The sequence below is a fragment of the Haliaeetus albicilla genome, chromosome 9 (assembly GCF_947461875.1).
Source record: "Haliaeetus albicilla chromosome 9, bHalAlb1.1, whole genome shotgun sequence".
Taxonomy (NCBI): Eukaryota; Metazoa; Chordata; class Aves; order Accipitriformes; family Accipitridae; genus Haliaeetus; species Haliaeetus albicilla.
Genome location: NC_091491.1, coordinates 29,443,632 through 29,459,956, shown reverse-complemented (window position 1 = coordinate 29,459,956; position 16,325 = coordinate 29,443,632). Strand labels below are relative to the sequence as shown.

The window sequence follows — 16,325 nt, the reverse complement described above, 5'->3', positions numbered from 1 at the left end:
CATTCCCGCTGTGCATCATGCAGCAGCACTTGCTACAAATCAAATCAAAGCCTCGAAATTCTTTAAAATCCAAAGTGCGCAGGGTCCGGCTTGCAGGACTGTGGGCAGGCAGCGTTAGCATCACCACAGGCAAGGCAAATTCTCCTGCCTTCGCTGACTGAGGGGCTTGGGAAACACAGAGCCCGTCGTGGCAGGCAGCTCCCTGCTCCCCCAGGGCAAAAGCACTTGGAAAAGAGCAAAGTCTCCGAATCAGGGCAAGCTGCCTGCATGAGGAGCCCACAAAACCAGGCAAACTCAGGCAGGAGGACCTGTCTGCTGGAGATGGTTATCTCCAATTCCAGAAAGCTCCATCCCAGGCAACAGCCCACCTGCACTGCTATATCTTACAACCACCACCACTGCCTCGGCTGATACCCAGGGAATTCAGCTGCTCCTCCTTGCTCGCAGCTGTCAGCAGTACTTTGTGATTTTTTTAAATCCCAAGAGAAGGTACAGGACGTACCGTCTCAGCCCAGATGCGCTGACAGCCCGGCCTGGCTGTGGATTCAGCATTAGCTTGCTCACAGCCCAGGATAACTCCGTTCCTCTTCCAAACATCTGACAAAGTGACTTAGCACTGCTGCTGCTGAGCTCCCAGCAAACACCGAGCGCTGCAAGTGCCGTGCCTCTGGGTCCAGCTTCCACTCATTAACGGACTTCTCTGGGTTATTTTACCAGCTCTCAAACAAACAAAACCTGTGTGACAGAGCACACAGCACACCTAGAGCAGCTCCCACACGAACACAAGCAGAAACAAAGCTTTCCCTTTCCACAAAATAATGTCCTGTTCAAGCTCTCCCTAGGTTTTAGGCAGAAGCAAAGGCAAATGGCCTTGCAGCCATACAAGGACTCAATTGTCAGCCCTTTGTAGTCTGTAGCTGTCCCTTTGATGTAGATCCTTTCCTGCAGGACAAACTGTTATCTTTTCCCGCACTGTGGATTCCCAAGATGCCTCCAGCGTCCTTAGCTTCTTGTCATGGGGGACAGCAGTTAAGATCTCACCCAACGGCAGGAACGGAGGCAGCAGCCACCCTTCCAGCCCCAGCGACATGCACCCTTGGACCTGAGAAGGTCTGGGACCTCACCTGATGTCCACCATCACAGCAGGTACCTTGCTCCCAGCTGCAGCAAGAGGGTAAAAGCACCCATCTGAGGACCTGTGGGTTAGGTCCTCCCTGTTGCCAGCAGACCATTCCTCTCCAGTGAGACCTCCAAGGGGAGCAACATGGGGCAGCGCTGAGGGCCCCAGGCGGTGCCGGCACTGGTGGGCACACAGACTCTACCGCCACGTGGCAGTGCCAGTAACAGCACCGGCACCATGTAGGAAACAAAGAGGCAGGGATGGCTGGGGGGATGGCAGCGGGGAGCACGGCACAGCGTGCTGGTCGGGGGTCAGCCCGCAGCAAGCTGTGCCTCACTCGGCCATCACTCAGCCCCGCGGCAGCCGGGACCACGGCTAAGCTGCTCGCCAAGCCAGGCACGCACCCTGCACTCACCCTGAGAAAAGAGACCTGCCTGCTCGCCTGGTAACCGGCTTGCAGGCTGCATCTGCAATGCTTGCCTGCATGTTTCTTAGCAGGGCTAAGAAAGAGCACAGGAGGGCCTGGACTTCTCCATCTGGCCAGGATCTGGCATGGAAAGCCCAAAGCAACATAAATATTTATACAGAGCATCATGGGTCACCCTCTGTAGCCTGGTGAACAGGACACTGCCAGCACACCTGAGTAGCAGAAACGCTGCAGGGGACAGTAGGATTTTTAATTAAGGTTATGACTCTGCAAGAGTACTTCCTTGCATGGTCGGGGACCAGGCAAACTTCAGATGCAGATTTTAATCTTTCCATCAAAATCATTCTTGCTGAAGCAGGAGCTCCTGGTCTTGGCCACGGTGTGGATCCTGTGCATGCAGACACATGAGCAGGCATATGTCAGTGCTGGGAAGAGGCTCTGCCTGCAGGCCAGCATGCAAACGTCAACCTGGCAGGAGGCATCCAGTGCTGCCACGGCAAGCCCACAAGTGTCTACGAGTCTAGTGCATAGTACCAGTGTCCCCAGCAACGTTGGCAGTGGGGGCAGCCTCTTGTGGGACGAAGCTCTGCCTGCAACCCCATCCACAGAGGTGTTGGCCATACCCCATGTCGCACATCGGATCCAAAAGCAGCAGAAAGGACAACACGCCTGACCCACGGACAGAGTGCCGCTTCCCCCACTGCGGCTGGAGAGAAGCAAACCTGATGCCAACAGCTTCGGACCTCGGACTGACTCCTGCACTTCACGTGGGCTCCTGCAGCCTCCCCCTCCGCACCCAGGACCCCCTGCCAGACACTGCCCTGTGGGGCACGGCGGGGAGGTGGATCTGCAGCGTGCTCCACGTACAGCTTCAGCAGGAGATACCGCTCTCCACAGGCCACCGAGCGGCGGTCCCAAAGGACGGGCCAGCCCCAGGCTGCGTAACAGTTAAACCCCAGCGTTTGCCTTGCAGGAGGGCCAGGAGATCCTGTTGCTCAGAGAAATGTGTTTGTCCAAGACAAACAGTGGCCGGGCATTGTTTCAGCATGAGTCAAATGAGTGGAAACGCTCCCGTGCCATCCTGTTTTGCTGTCTGGAGGTTTCCCCCTACCTTCAGGATGTGCAGGCAGGCTCCGGGACATTTCCTATTTGCTGTTCCCTTACTCCTCCGTTTCCCGCAAGCATTTGCGCCCAGCACTGCTCAGTGCACCAGCGCAGCAGCCTGAGCCTTGTGCAGCCCCAGCCTGTGCCGGGAAAGTGCAGCCCACAGCCAAGACAGCCAACGGGCAGCTGGCAGGAACAGCACGACCTCCCAGAAAAGGGTGCATCGTCTACAAAATACACTGGTCTGCACCCATTTATCTCCTCTGACGGGCCAAGCAGGTAAGAAGGATCCAACGCAGCCAAGTGGATTGATCCCAATCCATCTTCCCCATTGCTACAGAGAGGGGAAGATGGCATCCAGACTTTGCCAGCCACTGGCTTACCCTGCCCCAAGGGTGCCAGTCCACAGCTCCGTGACCAAGCTTAGGAAAGCTCTGCTGACTCCCCCCAAGCCCTCTGACGTTTTGCCCAATGCTGGGGCAAAGTTGGTGCCGCAGAGAGCTGCGTGAAGTGGGGAGGAGAGCACAAGTGGCAATGGAGAGACCCCACCATCGCCCCATAACCCTCCTTCACCCCCACAACCACTTTCCCAACTGATGCTTCAAGCCTGCGCATGTGGCAAATCACACGGCTGGAGCTGGCACCTCTTATTTCACACCTACAACGTGTTTTTATCTTGCTAAAAGTATAAAAATAGCAAAGATTATTTTTTTTACAAAGACGCTCATGCTTTGTCAGCTCATGTTTTTGTCTGGAAACCCTTTTAGCAGCGAGGTGCGAGCCCCGCGGGGCAGAGGGCTCGGTGGGAGAGCAGGCTGGCGTTTGCACAGCTCGCCCCGCGCCGGGTGATCTGGCGACAAGAAGGATCAGGAACTTGTTTTCACATGAAGATCAAAACAGCACAAGAAGAAAAGCACAACATAGCCCAAAGTGACCCAGAACGTCAAAACTGCAACAACAGAAAGTTCAGCCCAAAAATGCAGCCTGTGAGGGCTGTTATTGCTTGGCTTGTTTGTCCCCACCGCGGGCGGCAGGAGGGGGGAGAGCACGGCTTCGGCTCGGGTCAGATATTCAGTGCTCAGCCCCGCGGTCCCGTGCCTTGTCCCCTGCCGTGCTGGAGATCTCTCCCTCCAGCAGGGCACCCCAAAGCTTAACGCAGTCCCCTCCAGGCACACCTGGTCCCACAAACCACATCCAGGCACTGGAACACCATCCCTGCTCCCTAGCTATGCATGGAAATAATGCAAAGCCAATCCCTGCAGGGACAGAAATACAAAGCGATTCCACCATGGACTAATTGTAAGCAAACAAACACTTAATTTATCCTGTTAGAGGCTGCACCGCTAACGAATGGGACCTGCCCTGCTGGGCAGCGCTGACTGAGGCTGCCAGTCCGACGCAGCCGCACTCAGCTGTTGCTGCTCCCTCCATCCTGCTGTAAGTTCTAATGATTGGATATGATTAACTGGGGCTGGATTTACCACTCTGGGCACCAAAATCCTGCCAGGACACCCAAAGCAGATACAGGAGCCCTCCATACTCTCAGCGTGGTGCCACTCTATGGAGGCGAGACCTCAGCATCTGCGTTCCTCTGGTCCCAGCTCTCCCTGCCAAGAGCACAAGTCAGGAGGGGAGGTGACGCTTCTGCCACAGGCACAGAGATGTCTTTTTCCAGCCTGGGAACAGTGGCGACTTCTGCAGCTTGAGCAACCAGAAATGCTCTCATGAGCATGCTCTCAGCCGGCTTGGGCTTCTAGGAAACGACCGGTGGTGATTAATGACCATCAATACCCTGCTGGTGAACTTCCCTCTGTCTCCACCCTCATCCCATCTGGATGCACATGCAGCAGGAACGGCTGCTCCAGATCTCTGCAGCTCAGCCTTTGCCCAAGAGTGCTGCTGGACATGTCTTAAGAGGTTCAGTTATTGATCTCACTACTAAGGCTTCCAGTAGGGAAGGAAAAGACATACGGAGCTCTTAAGCTTTTTTTATCTTTCTCCAAGAACATTTCCATTAGGATTAGCAAATCCAGCCAAGCCATTTCAGACACTCAAACTCTGCTCAGCTGAGAAGCCATTAAGGCATCCTGAGCTGATGATCTGATTCACCCTGGATTAAAACAAAACCTGAGGTTCATCCTTGGAACAATGCACGCTAAACTAAACCAATTTCTTTAAGCACCAGCCTGGAAATCTATGTGTCTCTGAAGCGCACCGGTAGCCCATGAGTGGGAAGAGCTGGGCCACCCCTCGGTGCGCAGCTCCCACCGCTAGCTGCCACCACAGTCGGCACTGGCTGGTGGACCGAGGGTCTGATGAGCAAGTGACCATGGGGCTATCCTCATGCTTGCAAGCCCAGGTCACCAACAGAGTTGCCCACTCAGTCTTCCCTGGGGGAATATTTCTTCAGCAGAAGGTGCACTGACACTCCAGGGACACAGAACGTCACTGTTGCCCAGACTCAACCCCTGCCCTCTGCAACATTCACAGCCAAAACCCCTGAGCCCCGACATACAAACTGATGCTCCAGAATGCAATCACAGCACGTCAGCAGGCATGGCTGGGCAAACACACCTCTAGCAGATGTGCTATAATCCATGTACGGATTTTGGCACTGATGACCAGGAACTTGGCTCTGGAAGCCTTGTGATGGTGTGTGAGAACAGGGAAACCACTGCAACACTTTTTTCATACCGATGTACAAGTTTCAGATTAAGTCCCCCTGCAGGGATTAAAGCAGGGAGACTGCTTCCCCCTAGATTTTCTTCCAAAGACCAACCTGAGTTGAAGAGAAGACATGCCAGCTGCCCACTGCCCACCCCCTGTTCCCCATGGGGAGGTGGCTGTACCTGTACACTGGCTGCATTTCCCTGGCAATCCCGATGACTGCTCCCTCTGGGAAGTTGTCAAACTCATCAAACAGGTCTCGGATGTTGGTCTTGTACTTCAGGTCCAAGTCTACCTGGATGATCTGTGTTATTTCTGAAAGCACAAAGAGGAAAAGTCAGCTATATAAGACAAAATTGTAACCAGCGATTACTAATGGCAACTTGACGAATTACACCCAACACAGATTTGGTGCAATCAACCCCGTGGGCAAGACTCGTCCAATTCAGGGCAAACACAGTCCAACTGCAACCTCTACATAAAGCTACCAACCTTCAATGACCGTGACAGCATTTACCCCTGCGCATTTTAGGCATGATATACTTCAGAAACCATTTCTGGTGACTTCCTGCTTCTATCCAGTCCCTCCTTCCTTCCAGAAGACCAGTTTGCCGTACAACTGACAAAAGCAAGAGGTAGCTTCAACCCAGCCTCTCCCTTTCTTGCAGTGCTTCTGCAGGAGCAGCCACACAAACCCCCATGCTTACCTTCTGCTACCTACTTCTGGGAAAAGCTACCAACTCCATGAGCGTTTCCCAGCATTTCCCCCACAGCATCCCTGGTTTGAAGCATCACAGCAATTCCCATGACGGACAACATCAATAATTCAGTCAGCCGCGTGACACCCGCAGCAACACCTGCACAAGCTCATTAGCTGCCATTGGCCTGACTCGGGCTTCTCCGAGGGCAGAGATTACAGCCCCCTGCCTGCACGAAACTGCTGACAGGCTGCAGCAGCCTGCAAAACTTTATTATTGCTGGTGGTACTCTGTCAGGGACAAGGAGGGTCGTGCAGACATGGAAGCATCTTCCACTTGCAGTGGGAAAGTTGAGAGCAGCTGGAGGACATCGTTATCAAGGCCAGGCCTGAGCTCGTTAACAGGGTCAGGCCCCTGCCTGCATTTGTCACAGCCTCCTCTGCAGCACACAAGATCGACTGATGGAGATGTTGCTTGGGAGGGGGTGCAGGAGACATGCCTTGTCACGACTGCTTGTCCCAGGTGGATCTGGGGATGTTGTACGGATTGCAGCAGGCCAAGTGGAATGCAGCGAACGCAAATGCTATGAGAGATCGGACCATTGGATGGGTTCCTCCAGCCCCAGGCAAAGCCATGTTCATCTTCTGGCCAGCCAAGCTCAGCTCTACTTGGGGACTGCGAGGGGAGCGGAGCCGTTCCCCATGGCGTTATGTAACGCCAACGCTATTTATATGTGTTATAAAAGCCAAGAGCAAATTGGCCGGGTTGCTTAGCCCTCGGCACTAATTGGATTAAAGAGACTGTGTCAACCTGTTTTGGCCCCCATTCATGATGCACAGGTGCCGTTGCAGCTTTCTGCAGGCTAGATGTGCGTGTCACCACTGCTTTCACAGCAATCAGCAAACAAAATCCTCCTCCTTCCTCCTGCCCAGTCCTTGCAGGCAGGAGGACGACCCCAGCCTGCCCTCACCCTCTGCTGCCTGCACCCTCCATGGCTACGGGCAGGGTTTCCCATCAGGCTGGCGTTTCTGCAGCGCTGCCCAGGCTCCAGCCTTCACACCACCGTGGTTCCTCACCCCCTCGTCCCGCCGTGCTCGGGACAGGCTGCTGGCTACCCCCGGTTTGCTGAGAGCAGGAGGCAATCGCTGTTTTCAGTCCCTAAAGCCAACGTTGGGACTAGAGACCCAGAGATGCTGAGTGCAGCCAGGCATGGGCAGCTATCCTCCGGCACAGGAATGCAGCTTTGACATTTCAAATGTGTTCGTCACTTGTGTTTCAAGCAGATGCTGGGCTGTACAGCAGCTCTGAATTTTTTGCAGATCTTGCACTAATCCAGGGCTCTCGGCAATTGGTTGTATCTACCACGCTGTCCTCATTTAAGAAGGAAAAAGCCCCGTGAGGTTAAGCAAGAAATAGACTGCTTACTCTGCAAAGCATCCAAGCAGAAATATCAATCAAGGAGAAATAGTATCGAAGCTACAACCCAGGCTGTATCTCAATTTATTTTTTTAACATCCATCACTCTCTATATGCTAAAGGAGAAGGCCACACTCCCTCCAACCAGCAGCACAGCAATCCCCAGGCCTACCTAGTATTTACCACCACCATAATCCTCTGTTTGCAAAGATTTAAAACCCAGGCATAGTAATTCACTACAGGCTAAAGCAGGTCTTGACCTGAAAGCAATTTCCCTCAGCCTTCCTAACTGCCTTAGAAATCACTAGCACAACTCAAGCAGATGAATAGGCAGAGCAGAGGATTTCTGCAATGGGGAATGAGACATGTATCCGAAATACCCTAAACCTCCCCAGTGGTCCATACCACAGCGGTGCAAAACCCCAAATCCTTAACGTTACTGCACTTGAGAACATCCAGACTGGTCACAAAACTTCAAGGGGAGGAGACCCAGATGTCCAGGGCAAGGAGACCCCGGACCTACAGCACAAGCTCAGCCCAAGTGAAACCGGGGCGTAGCCTGAGCCCTCCAAGGCACTGCTGAGGACAGGGAGAGGGTTCTCAGGAGGATCCCAGCACAGCTCACCCTGGTGCACAGCAGCCTTCTGATGCCTCATCAGTTTTCAATTAAATCAACCGCGAGGCACGTCATCCGATTGTTCTCTAAAATTACAGATGAGCACTAACTGCAATTAATCACAGCAGAGAATGAAAGCTGAGCTTGGGGGAAGTCCCAGCCCTGCCTGCCCCAGCACCAGCACCCCGCACTGGTTCCACACTGTGATGGCAGAGCCCCCCAGGAAAAACTCACTAACAATTCAGTCCCAGAGAGCGCAAAGTACTTTTCCTTTTTTTTCTTTTTTTAAAGCAAGTGTGAACTGCAACACCGAGACAAAAATGAACATGGGTGATGTCGAGCACCACTTTGCCAGATGCAGCTTGCACGGATAGATTAATGGCCAAGATGGTTTCTCTGCCTGTGACTGGCAAGGGGCCAGTTGCTAATATTTATGATGTATCATGCTCTTTCACCGTTTTACCAAGTGCTTTGTCCTGGCTGCCATGTGGGGGTGGAGGAATCACATGCTCTCTTAGGCACAAACTGCTTGGAGGGGTCCAGCTGGAAATGTGGGAACAGGCTGAGAGTGTTTTGCTCAGCAAGCGAGTTTTCTAACTTTGCCATACTGTACATTACCCTCTGCTTTGTTCAACTCCAGCTCTTCCAGCCACAGTTTGTAAAGGGGAGTTATGCCACTCAAGGCGGAGATGATCTCCATTAGCGGTGACAGCTTTACAGCACAGGCTGGCCCCATTTAAAGCTCGTAATGTTTTATTGCAGCCTCATACCAGCAGCCAGTAGGGCTGCTCTCCAGGCTTGGCTCAAACCCTCCCTCCAGCCACGTCCAGAGGAGAAAGACCAGCTTCAAGGATGCGCGATCCCGCAGCAGGGTCTGCGGTGCTGCAAACCAGGAGAGAAAGCCACTACCAGTGCCTAAGCTGCCTTGCACCGGGGCTCAGCTGCCGAAGAGAGGGAGAATCAAGGTTATCCCAGAGCAGGACTCCAGAGAGATGCTGGTGCAGACCCCTCTCGTGCAGGCGCTCCCTCCTTCCCCCCAAGAGCCTCAGCCCAACAAGGGGGCACAGGCAGGCAGAGGTCACTTCCCGGTGCCCTGCTGCCCAGCATCCTCTGCCAGGACCCAGCAGAGCTATGCCGGCATGCGGGCAGGCACCCCAGGTGTGTGCCGAGGGGCCCGGCGCGTTGTCTGGATGCTCTGAGCAGAGCCCAGGAGCCCCTCTGGCAGGGTGCAGTCTGGTGGCCCTTCCCAGGAGGCAGCAACCCCACAGCCTGCCCCATGGCACAGTGGGGACAGAGCGGGACGGGAGCAGGCGGGCGTGCAGCGAGCTAGACCACCCCACCAACACGTAGCGTGACTCTTAGGAGCAAATTACTCTTCTCAGAAGAGTCACGCGGCAGCGGCAGCGGCAGCAGGGGGGGTCACGGGGAGGAGGCGTGCTGCTTTGGCCAACCCAGCCAGAGCTCTGGGGAGGCTGTGCAGCGAGCAACCCTGCAGCGGCTATTACCTCTCCAGCCCTTCTTGACCCACAGCCATTGTTTGGAGCAGCCTACGGATGGGCAGCCTTGAGCCTGTAGGCAAGGACTACTTTCCCCTAGCCTGCAAGAGATTTAAATAGCGGATTTAAAACTACAGGAAAGTGGATGGATGACAGATGGAGGGTCAGGAGAAGAGGAGATGCAAAGGCAGGAGCCTGCACGGAGCCTGGGGGAAGCTGCCAAGCACGTAAGCCTGTGGACACAACTCCCTTGGCTGCTCTGGGAATGCCAGCTGCCGGCTACAAACCTGATGGGAGCCTTTTCCTGCTCCAGTGCCTTTGCCACCAGCGAGTCGCTGCCTCCCCAGTGCTGCAGGCAGCCAGGGCAGAGGCAGGCAGCAGCAGCAGCGTGCATTCCCTGTGGCACAGACGGTGCTAACACCCTCCATGCACAGTCGGGGCATCCCCAGGTCACCTAGTGATGGCCAAAACTAGTCTCTGGTGTACGACATGCGATTTGAGAGGCTCCTACATGAGCTACAAAACCCCTGGGCACCAGACACCCCAGGGTAGTTCACCAACTGTGCATTGGGCTCTAACAGACAAGGCTGAAGAGCAAGTTCCTGCAGCCCCGCAGCCTGGCCTCTGCAGGCAGCACAGGCTGTTCTGCAGGCAAACTCATTTACACTCATCCCAACAACTTTCTCTGTACGAGGGTTGCTACCGTGACAAAGCCCAGACGGCGGGCACGGGGCTCAGGCGTAGGCGCTGGCCTCGTCTCCAAACCCTCTTCCATACAAACCACACCAGATCTGGGGCAGAGGCACGCCACCACCAGCAGCCACCGGTCTGTAGAGAGGGGAAAAGAGTGAAAATAATAACAACTCATGTCTAGGAACAAACAGCGAAATGGAGAGCTGCCATCACAATGCAAAGGGCAGAAGCTGTCCAGCAAATGGCATGGTCTTAATTGCTGTCAACTGAGCAGCGGTTTAACAGCTTTAGAGTAGAAGAAGCAAGAATTGAAACCTCCTGGAGGTGGTGTAGCTCTCCAGCCCGCTGGCAGGCTCATGTTGGCACAAGCTCAGCTCCCTCCTCAGAGTACAAAATCCTGCCTGCAGCTGGTCTGGCAGGGGAGATGCTGCAGGCAACGGTGGGATGGCAGGAGGGGACTGGCCCCTGCCCTGCAAGGCTGCACTGCGCCCAAATCTCACACACACTCCTGAGGCAGATGCCCGTCACCAATGCTGGTGGTGATTTGGCTCTGCTCCCGCCATCCTCTGCACCAGGGCTTCCACGTGTCTCAACAAACATGTTTTTAAGGACCTAAGCACCCTGGTGCACCATGCCGACGAGGAGAGACTCCTCCGACACGTATCGGATGGGAGCACCCCGACCTCCCTGCACCTCCTCCGCATCACAGCAGCGACTTTTGGGGCCGGAGGCTGGCGCCTTGCGCCCATGCGGGGCAGAAGAGGTGGGATCAAGAAGGAGACCACCGGGATCGCCGACCGTGCTGTGCGACCCAGGCACGCCGCTTCGCCTTTCCCCGCGGAGCCAGCAGCAGCGAGTCCTGCAACACAAGGAGGCAAGAGCCCCCCCTGTCCTTTTGGAGACAGCGCGGGGAGCAGTGGCCTCGCAAGGGCAGGCCGATGGGCAGGGACAGACAGCTGGTGGATGCAGAGCAGCTCAGAGACCCTTCTGCAGGGACAGCAGTGGTGCAGCCAGCATGGGTGACACCGCGCAGCGAAGGGTCGGGAGTGTCCCCTGCTGGCTGCAGCCCTGGGCGTTGTGGGGCTGCTGTCGGGGTCTTGGGGACGGCCAGGAGGTGGCTGTGCACTTTGCCACTTGATTTGAACCATCAGAAGGAAGAGGGCCAGGCAGCCCAGGCTCTCCGAGTTGGGGTCAGCAGGGCTGGAGGGCTCAGGTCTGTTGGTCTGCAAAAGCTGGGCACACCTGGAGAGCTTCCCCTCCACCTCTCTCCATCGCTTTGAGTTTGGCTCTGACTACTGATGCCCGATGGTTTTTTTTAGCCGGAAGGTTTTTTAGCTGTCCTCATCACGACAGGGTGAGATCCCAAGGAAATCAGGAGCTGCGAAGGACCAGCAGTGACCTTCAGATCACTGCTCCGGGCAATAAACCTCCAGGAGCAGGGCAGCAGCAGCCCTTGCTCCAGTGGGCAGCACGCCTGCCGGCAGCAACGTGCGGGTCTGCAAAGTCACCCGTGCTGGCTGCGAAACCAGGATCCTCCACCCTCGCTGGCTCAGAGGAACCCACGGCCAAGAAAAACACTACTCCCACGGCCAGCACCAAGACCGGGTGTGGGCGCAGGGTGGGCAACAGGTTCCGGAGGGTCCCTGTGCAACCCCGAGGGTGCTGCCCAGCAGCAGCAGCAGCCGGCCATCCCCGAAAGCCTCTGCTGCAGCAAGGAGCAGAGCACGAGTGCAGCTGCAGTGCTGGGCGGCAATGCCAGCGCCACAACAAGCCCAGCGTGGATATGCACGGTTTATTTACACAAACGCGCTGGGTCCTCCATCCTGCCCTTCATTAGAGGCTGCCTGTGTTTGGCTCGCGCCCCCCCACTGCCGGCTGCCCCCAGCCGCTCTCCCTCCTGCTGTCAGCAGGGCTGTGAGCAGCTTCCTCTCCAGCTGCGCGCTCCCCCTGCCAGGCCTTATTTTCTCCGCTGATAAAGTCTCCCCCTCTGCTTCCAGGATTAATCACCACTGCCCGCACAGCTGACCCCGACAGCACCGAGAGCCTCACCCAGAGGAAGGCACCCGAGGCAGGGGCACGCACGCATGCGTGCAAGCACAACATGCTCCGCAGAGCTTGCTGCCAGCGTGCTGGTGAATGGGGGGGCTGCGGTCACCTTCCCAGGACCTGGTGGTGCTCTGGAGCCCACCTTCCCAAGAGAAGACGATCCTACAAAGCCCTGCACTGGCAGGGCTTACCAAGGTGCAGCTTACCTTCCAGCTGCCCGCTTAAACACAGGTCCTCGCCTCTGCCATGCGGCCAAGGGTCCTCTCTGCTCCTTGGGGCAGCCTAGCAGCCCCCCTCCCCATCAAACAGCCTGCCCTCCCTCCAAACAGGGTGCCAGGGGAGGGCAGGAGGCAAGGGGGGACGTGCCCAAGTGCCCCGGCTGCTAACCAGGTTTCTGCGGTACCGATTAGGCATCCGGCAGAGCAGAGCAGCAACTGCTGCACAGCAATTCCAGCCTATCAGCTAATTAAAAATTAGGCTACCTGCCAGAGACAGATGACAGATCATCACTGCCACCCATGCAGGGCAGGCACCTGGGTGGGCTCAGGGGTCTGGTGCAGCAGCAATGGCCCCGGGTACTGATGGCAGCATCGCTCTGCTCGCCTCGCTCCACACCGCACAGCCATCTCCAGAGGGATGGGGAAGACTCAGCAGGAGATGGATGCGTTTTGTTCCAGGAAATTAATTTTTCCTGTGCATCCAAGTGTCTCCTTGTAATCCATCAAGGTCTGAGGGACTAATATTTAACAGTGCTCAACACCTCGGCTCTTAACCTGACTCCAAGGCAGAGACATTGCTGAGCACGCGACAGCTTTCAGAACAGAGCTGGAAGTGCTGCTTGCTATGTATTTAATATACGGTGCCGCTGGGGGAGGAGTGTGAAGACACTTTTTGGAGCTGGAGGAAGAGCAGCAGGAAACCTTTTAATCAGACAAAATACGGTTTAATTCCAGGTTGCCGTAAATTACAAAGCACTACGGATAGAAAGCTGTGAAGTAATGAGCGGACGAGATGGAAAGGGAAACCAAAAAGAGATACAGGAAAATAAATGCATTAAGGTAGATGAGCTCACATCCCGATTAACTGCACATGGTGGGGGAAGGGGCTGCAGGGCTGCAGGCAGATTTTGTCCTTGTTTCTTCCTGCTAAGCTCTAATGAGCTACGGCAGAGCGGGGAGCAAGGCCGTGGGGGAAAGCAGCCCCAGCATCAACGCCGAGTGACCCCAGCAGCTTCCACTCTTTGGGGACGGGGCACGGGGCTGGCTGGGGAGGGAGGAGGGCAGCACCCACCCGCAGCGCTGGGCGCAGGGACCCTGCTGCTCCGTGGGGAGGGGGGGAACAGCCGCACGCGCCTGCCCCGGCCTGACAGATCTAGGACATCCAAAAATAATCGATGGTGGCACCGCAGCAAGGGGCGGCCAGCGGAAATGATGAGAAGCGACACCACCCCCGGGGGCTGCGGGTCGTGCCAGTCCCCATCGGCAGCGGTGCCGCAGGGAAGGGGCCTCCGCCGTGCCAAAGCGCCCGGGGGGCTGCCGGGCACCTGCGGAGCAGCAGCCGCGTCCCCCTCGTCTCAGCAGCCCTTCCCGACGGCATCTCCGCAGCAGGGCTGGGGCCGAGGGGCTCTCCTGCCAGGAGAGGCACGTCCTGCAGGCAGCCGGACAGGGTCAGCGTCTCGTTTTGGCAGGTCAAGACCCCCTACCAGGCCACCGCCTCTGGCATTTACCTGGGGTGGGCTTATTTAAAGGTCCTGCTGCTGCTGGCTCCCAAAAAGCACCACGAAAACAGCTCCCACGGCACAACAGGCTCGCCCCAGGAAGGAACAATGGCTGGCACCGCTCTCCCTATTGCTCGCAAATCCATCACTCCAGCCTCTTCTCTCCTCATCGCAGGATCTGACATGAGTGCGTGCAGCCCAGAGACAGGCTGGGGAAGGAATCTGGCTGTTTTTCACATGGCTGCGGCAGCGTGAAGCAGGGAGGGAGGTTATGAGAGCACACCAGAAACTATTAACACTCCCTCCGTCCCTGTAAAGATGGAAACATTTTTGCCAGAAAATAAACCCTTCGGCTACTGCAGCACCCCGTGGGAACTGCGGCTTGGGAGCACGTGGCTCTGGGGCCATCACCCACGACTTCAGCACAGACCCCAGTTTTCTGTGCCTCTTTACAACATCTCCACTTCGATAACACACCATCAGACCTGGAGCATCTGGGACACAGGCACTCTCCTCCGAGCACCCTCCCAACCTGCTGCGTCTCTGTGTAGCCCCAATGTGGTGGGGCTCAGCAACGATGGCAACGCTTAGCCAGCAGGAAAGGATCAGGAGCGACGTGCTCTCAAAATGCTCATTTATTACAGTGCAAGTCACTGAGTTTTGTGGGTAGCTGCACCGTGCACCAGGAATTGCTCTGCAGCTGACAGGAGGAAGAAGAGGAGGTGATGCTTCCTCATCTCCCTTAGCCGGGCTCCACCTTACAGACCTCTAATGCACATTTCTTTGTTCATTGTGTGACGCAGGATTAGTGCACTGCAACTCACTGCACACAGGTGCTGTTGAGGGGAAACATCGTGTCCAGTCACCTGGCACCCCGCAGGCAAACAGATCCCGACTCGGGCAATCCCGCATTATGGATCTGAACGTTGCAGCTGCAATGGCAAACCCTCACGCATGCACACCTACAAAGGCAACAGACAATGTTTTCAGGACGCTGCCTGCCTGCTTTCACAGAAGCGCACTAGCAGAAGACAGTTACTTGTCAAGGCGTTGTTCCAGCAACAGACTATTTTCCTGATACCTCTCTGCTTAACCCACTCCCCCCGTCTCCCAGGCTCTCCACCTCCACAGCCAGCGGCAGGAGTGCTCCGGGTGCCTGGCCTCAGCGCAGGCAAGATGCCCTGAGAAGGCAGAGCGCGGCTCAGCGCTCGCTCCAACACGTCTCCTCCCTGGCCTTTGCCCTCCTCCAGCTCTGCTCAGTGGGAAAGGAGTAAGCTGATGCTCACAGAGGCCGCTGTCTCAGGGCCGGGGCTCCCAGAGCAGGCAAAGGCTGCTATCAGTTTCATGGGAGACCACGCCGGAGCCAGCAGCTGGAGCCTGCTGCAAGCAGCACCAAACCCCAAGCCGCCTGGGGCTTGGTCATTAAGAGGCAGCTTGGACAAACATCATTATAATCTGGTCTATGCTTAACAATCAGTACAGCCGTTGATAATGAGCTGGAGGAATTGCCCCATTCAGAGTCGGAGGCCGGGGATATCACTGGACCTCCCACGTGATCAGACGTTGAAGTCTGGATACCCGCTATGAAGCCGATGCTGGATACCCGCTCTGAAGCCGATGGCACAGCTCCTGGCTGGCAGCCACTTCCCCGGACACGGTGCTGCTTATTCACCTGCTGCTCATCCCCCCACCACACACAGCCACGTCTCCTGCACAGCTTGCAGCTCGGGGAGATCCTGAAGTTTGGTGTCTATCAGGCAGCAGCTTGCGATGATTCCCTCTTCCCTGAGGCAGCCCAGCATCTACAACGTCCTGCAGCAAGGAGCTCCACAGATCACCGCACTCTCTGTTATAAACCCACTTCTCACCAACTTCGATGCCTCCCAGTTCTTGTACAAACATCTGCCTTGCACAGCTCGTGGCTTCATGGACCACACCGTATCCCCCTCGGCCGGCCCTCTCCCAGACTGGAGAGTCCCAGTCAGCCAGGTTTGTCCCTTACCGCTCTTCTCTGAACCTCTGCCAGTTTTCTTCCAACAGACCATGTCGATATGCCATAAATTTCAGCAATACATAATGATCATTCTTGCTTTGTTCTCCTTCCTCATAACTCCTCATCTTTGTTTAGTCACACAGAAACTTACCCACTTCTCCCACTGCTGCTTAGTTCCCTTACCTGTCTTTGATGAATAATCTTATCAAATACATCTGCAGACCAAGCTCCTGAGTTTTCAGTCAGCAAGTCCCCAGGTGTGTCTTCATGCTAGAGTACTGCCCAGCTCCTACTTCTCTTATCCATCGCCTCTCATAAGCACTGCAACCAGT

General features: G+C 55.9%; 1 protein-coding gene across 1 annotated transcript in view; it reads right to left on the bottom strand.

The window, feature by feature from the left end:
* Positions 1 to 16,325, bottom strand: part of XXYLT1 (xyloside xylosyltransferase 1) — a 37,843-nt gene that overhangs the window by 9,532 nt on the left and 11,986 nt on the right. Inside the window, exon 3 of the mRNA XM_069792351.1 lies at positions 5,501 to 5,633. Within this exon, the coding sequence (XP_069648452.1) occupies positions 5,501 to 5,633 (133 nt within the window). The remainder of the gene's footprint in view (positions 1 to 5,500; positions 5,634 to 16,325) is intronic.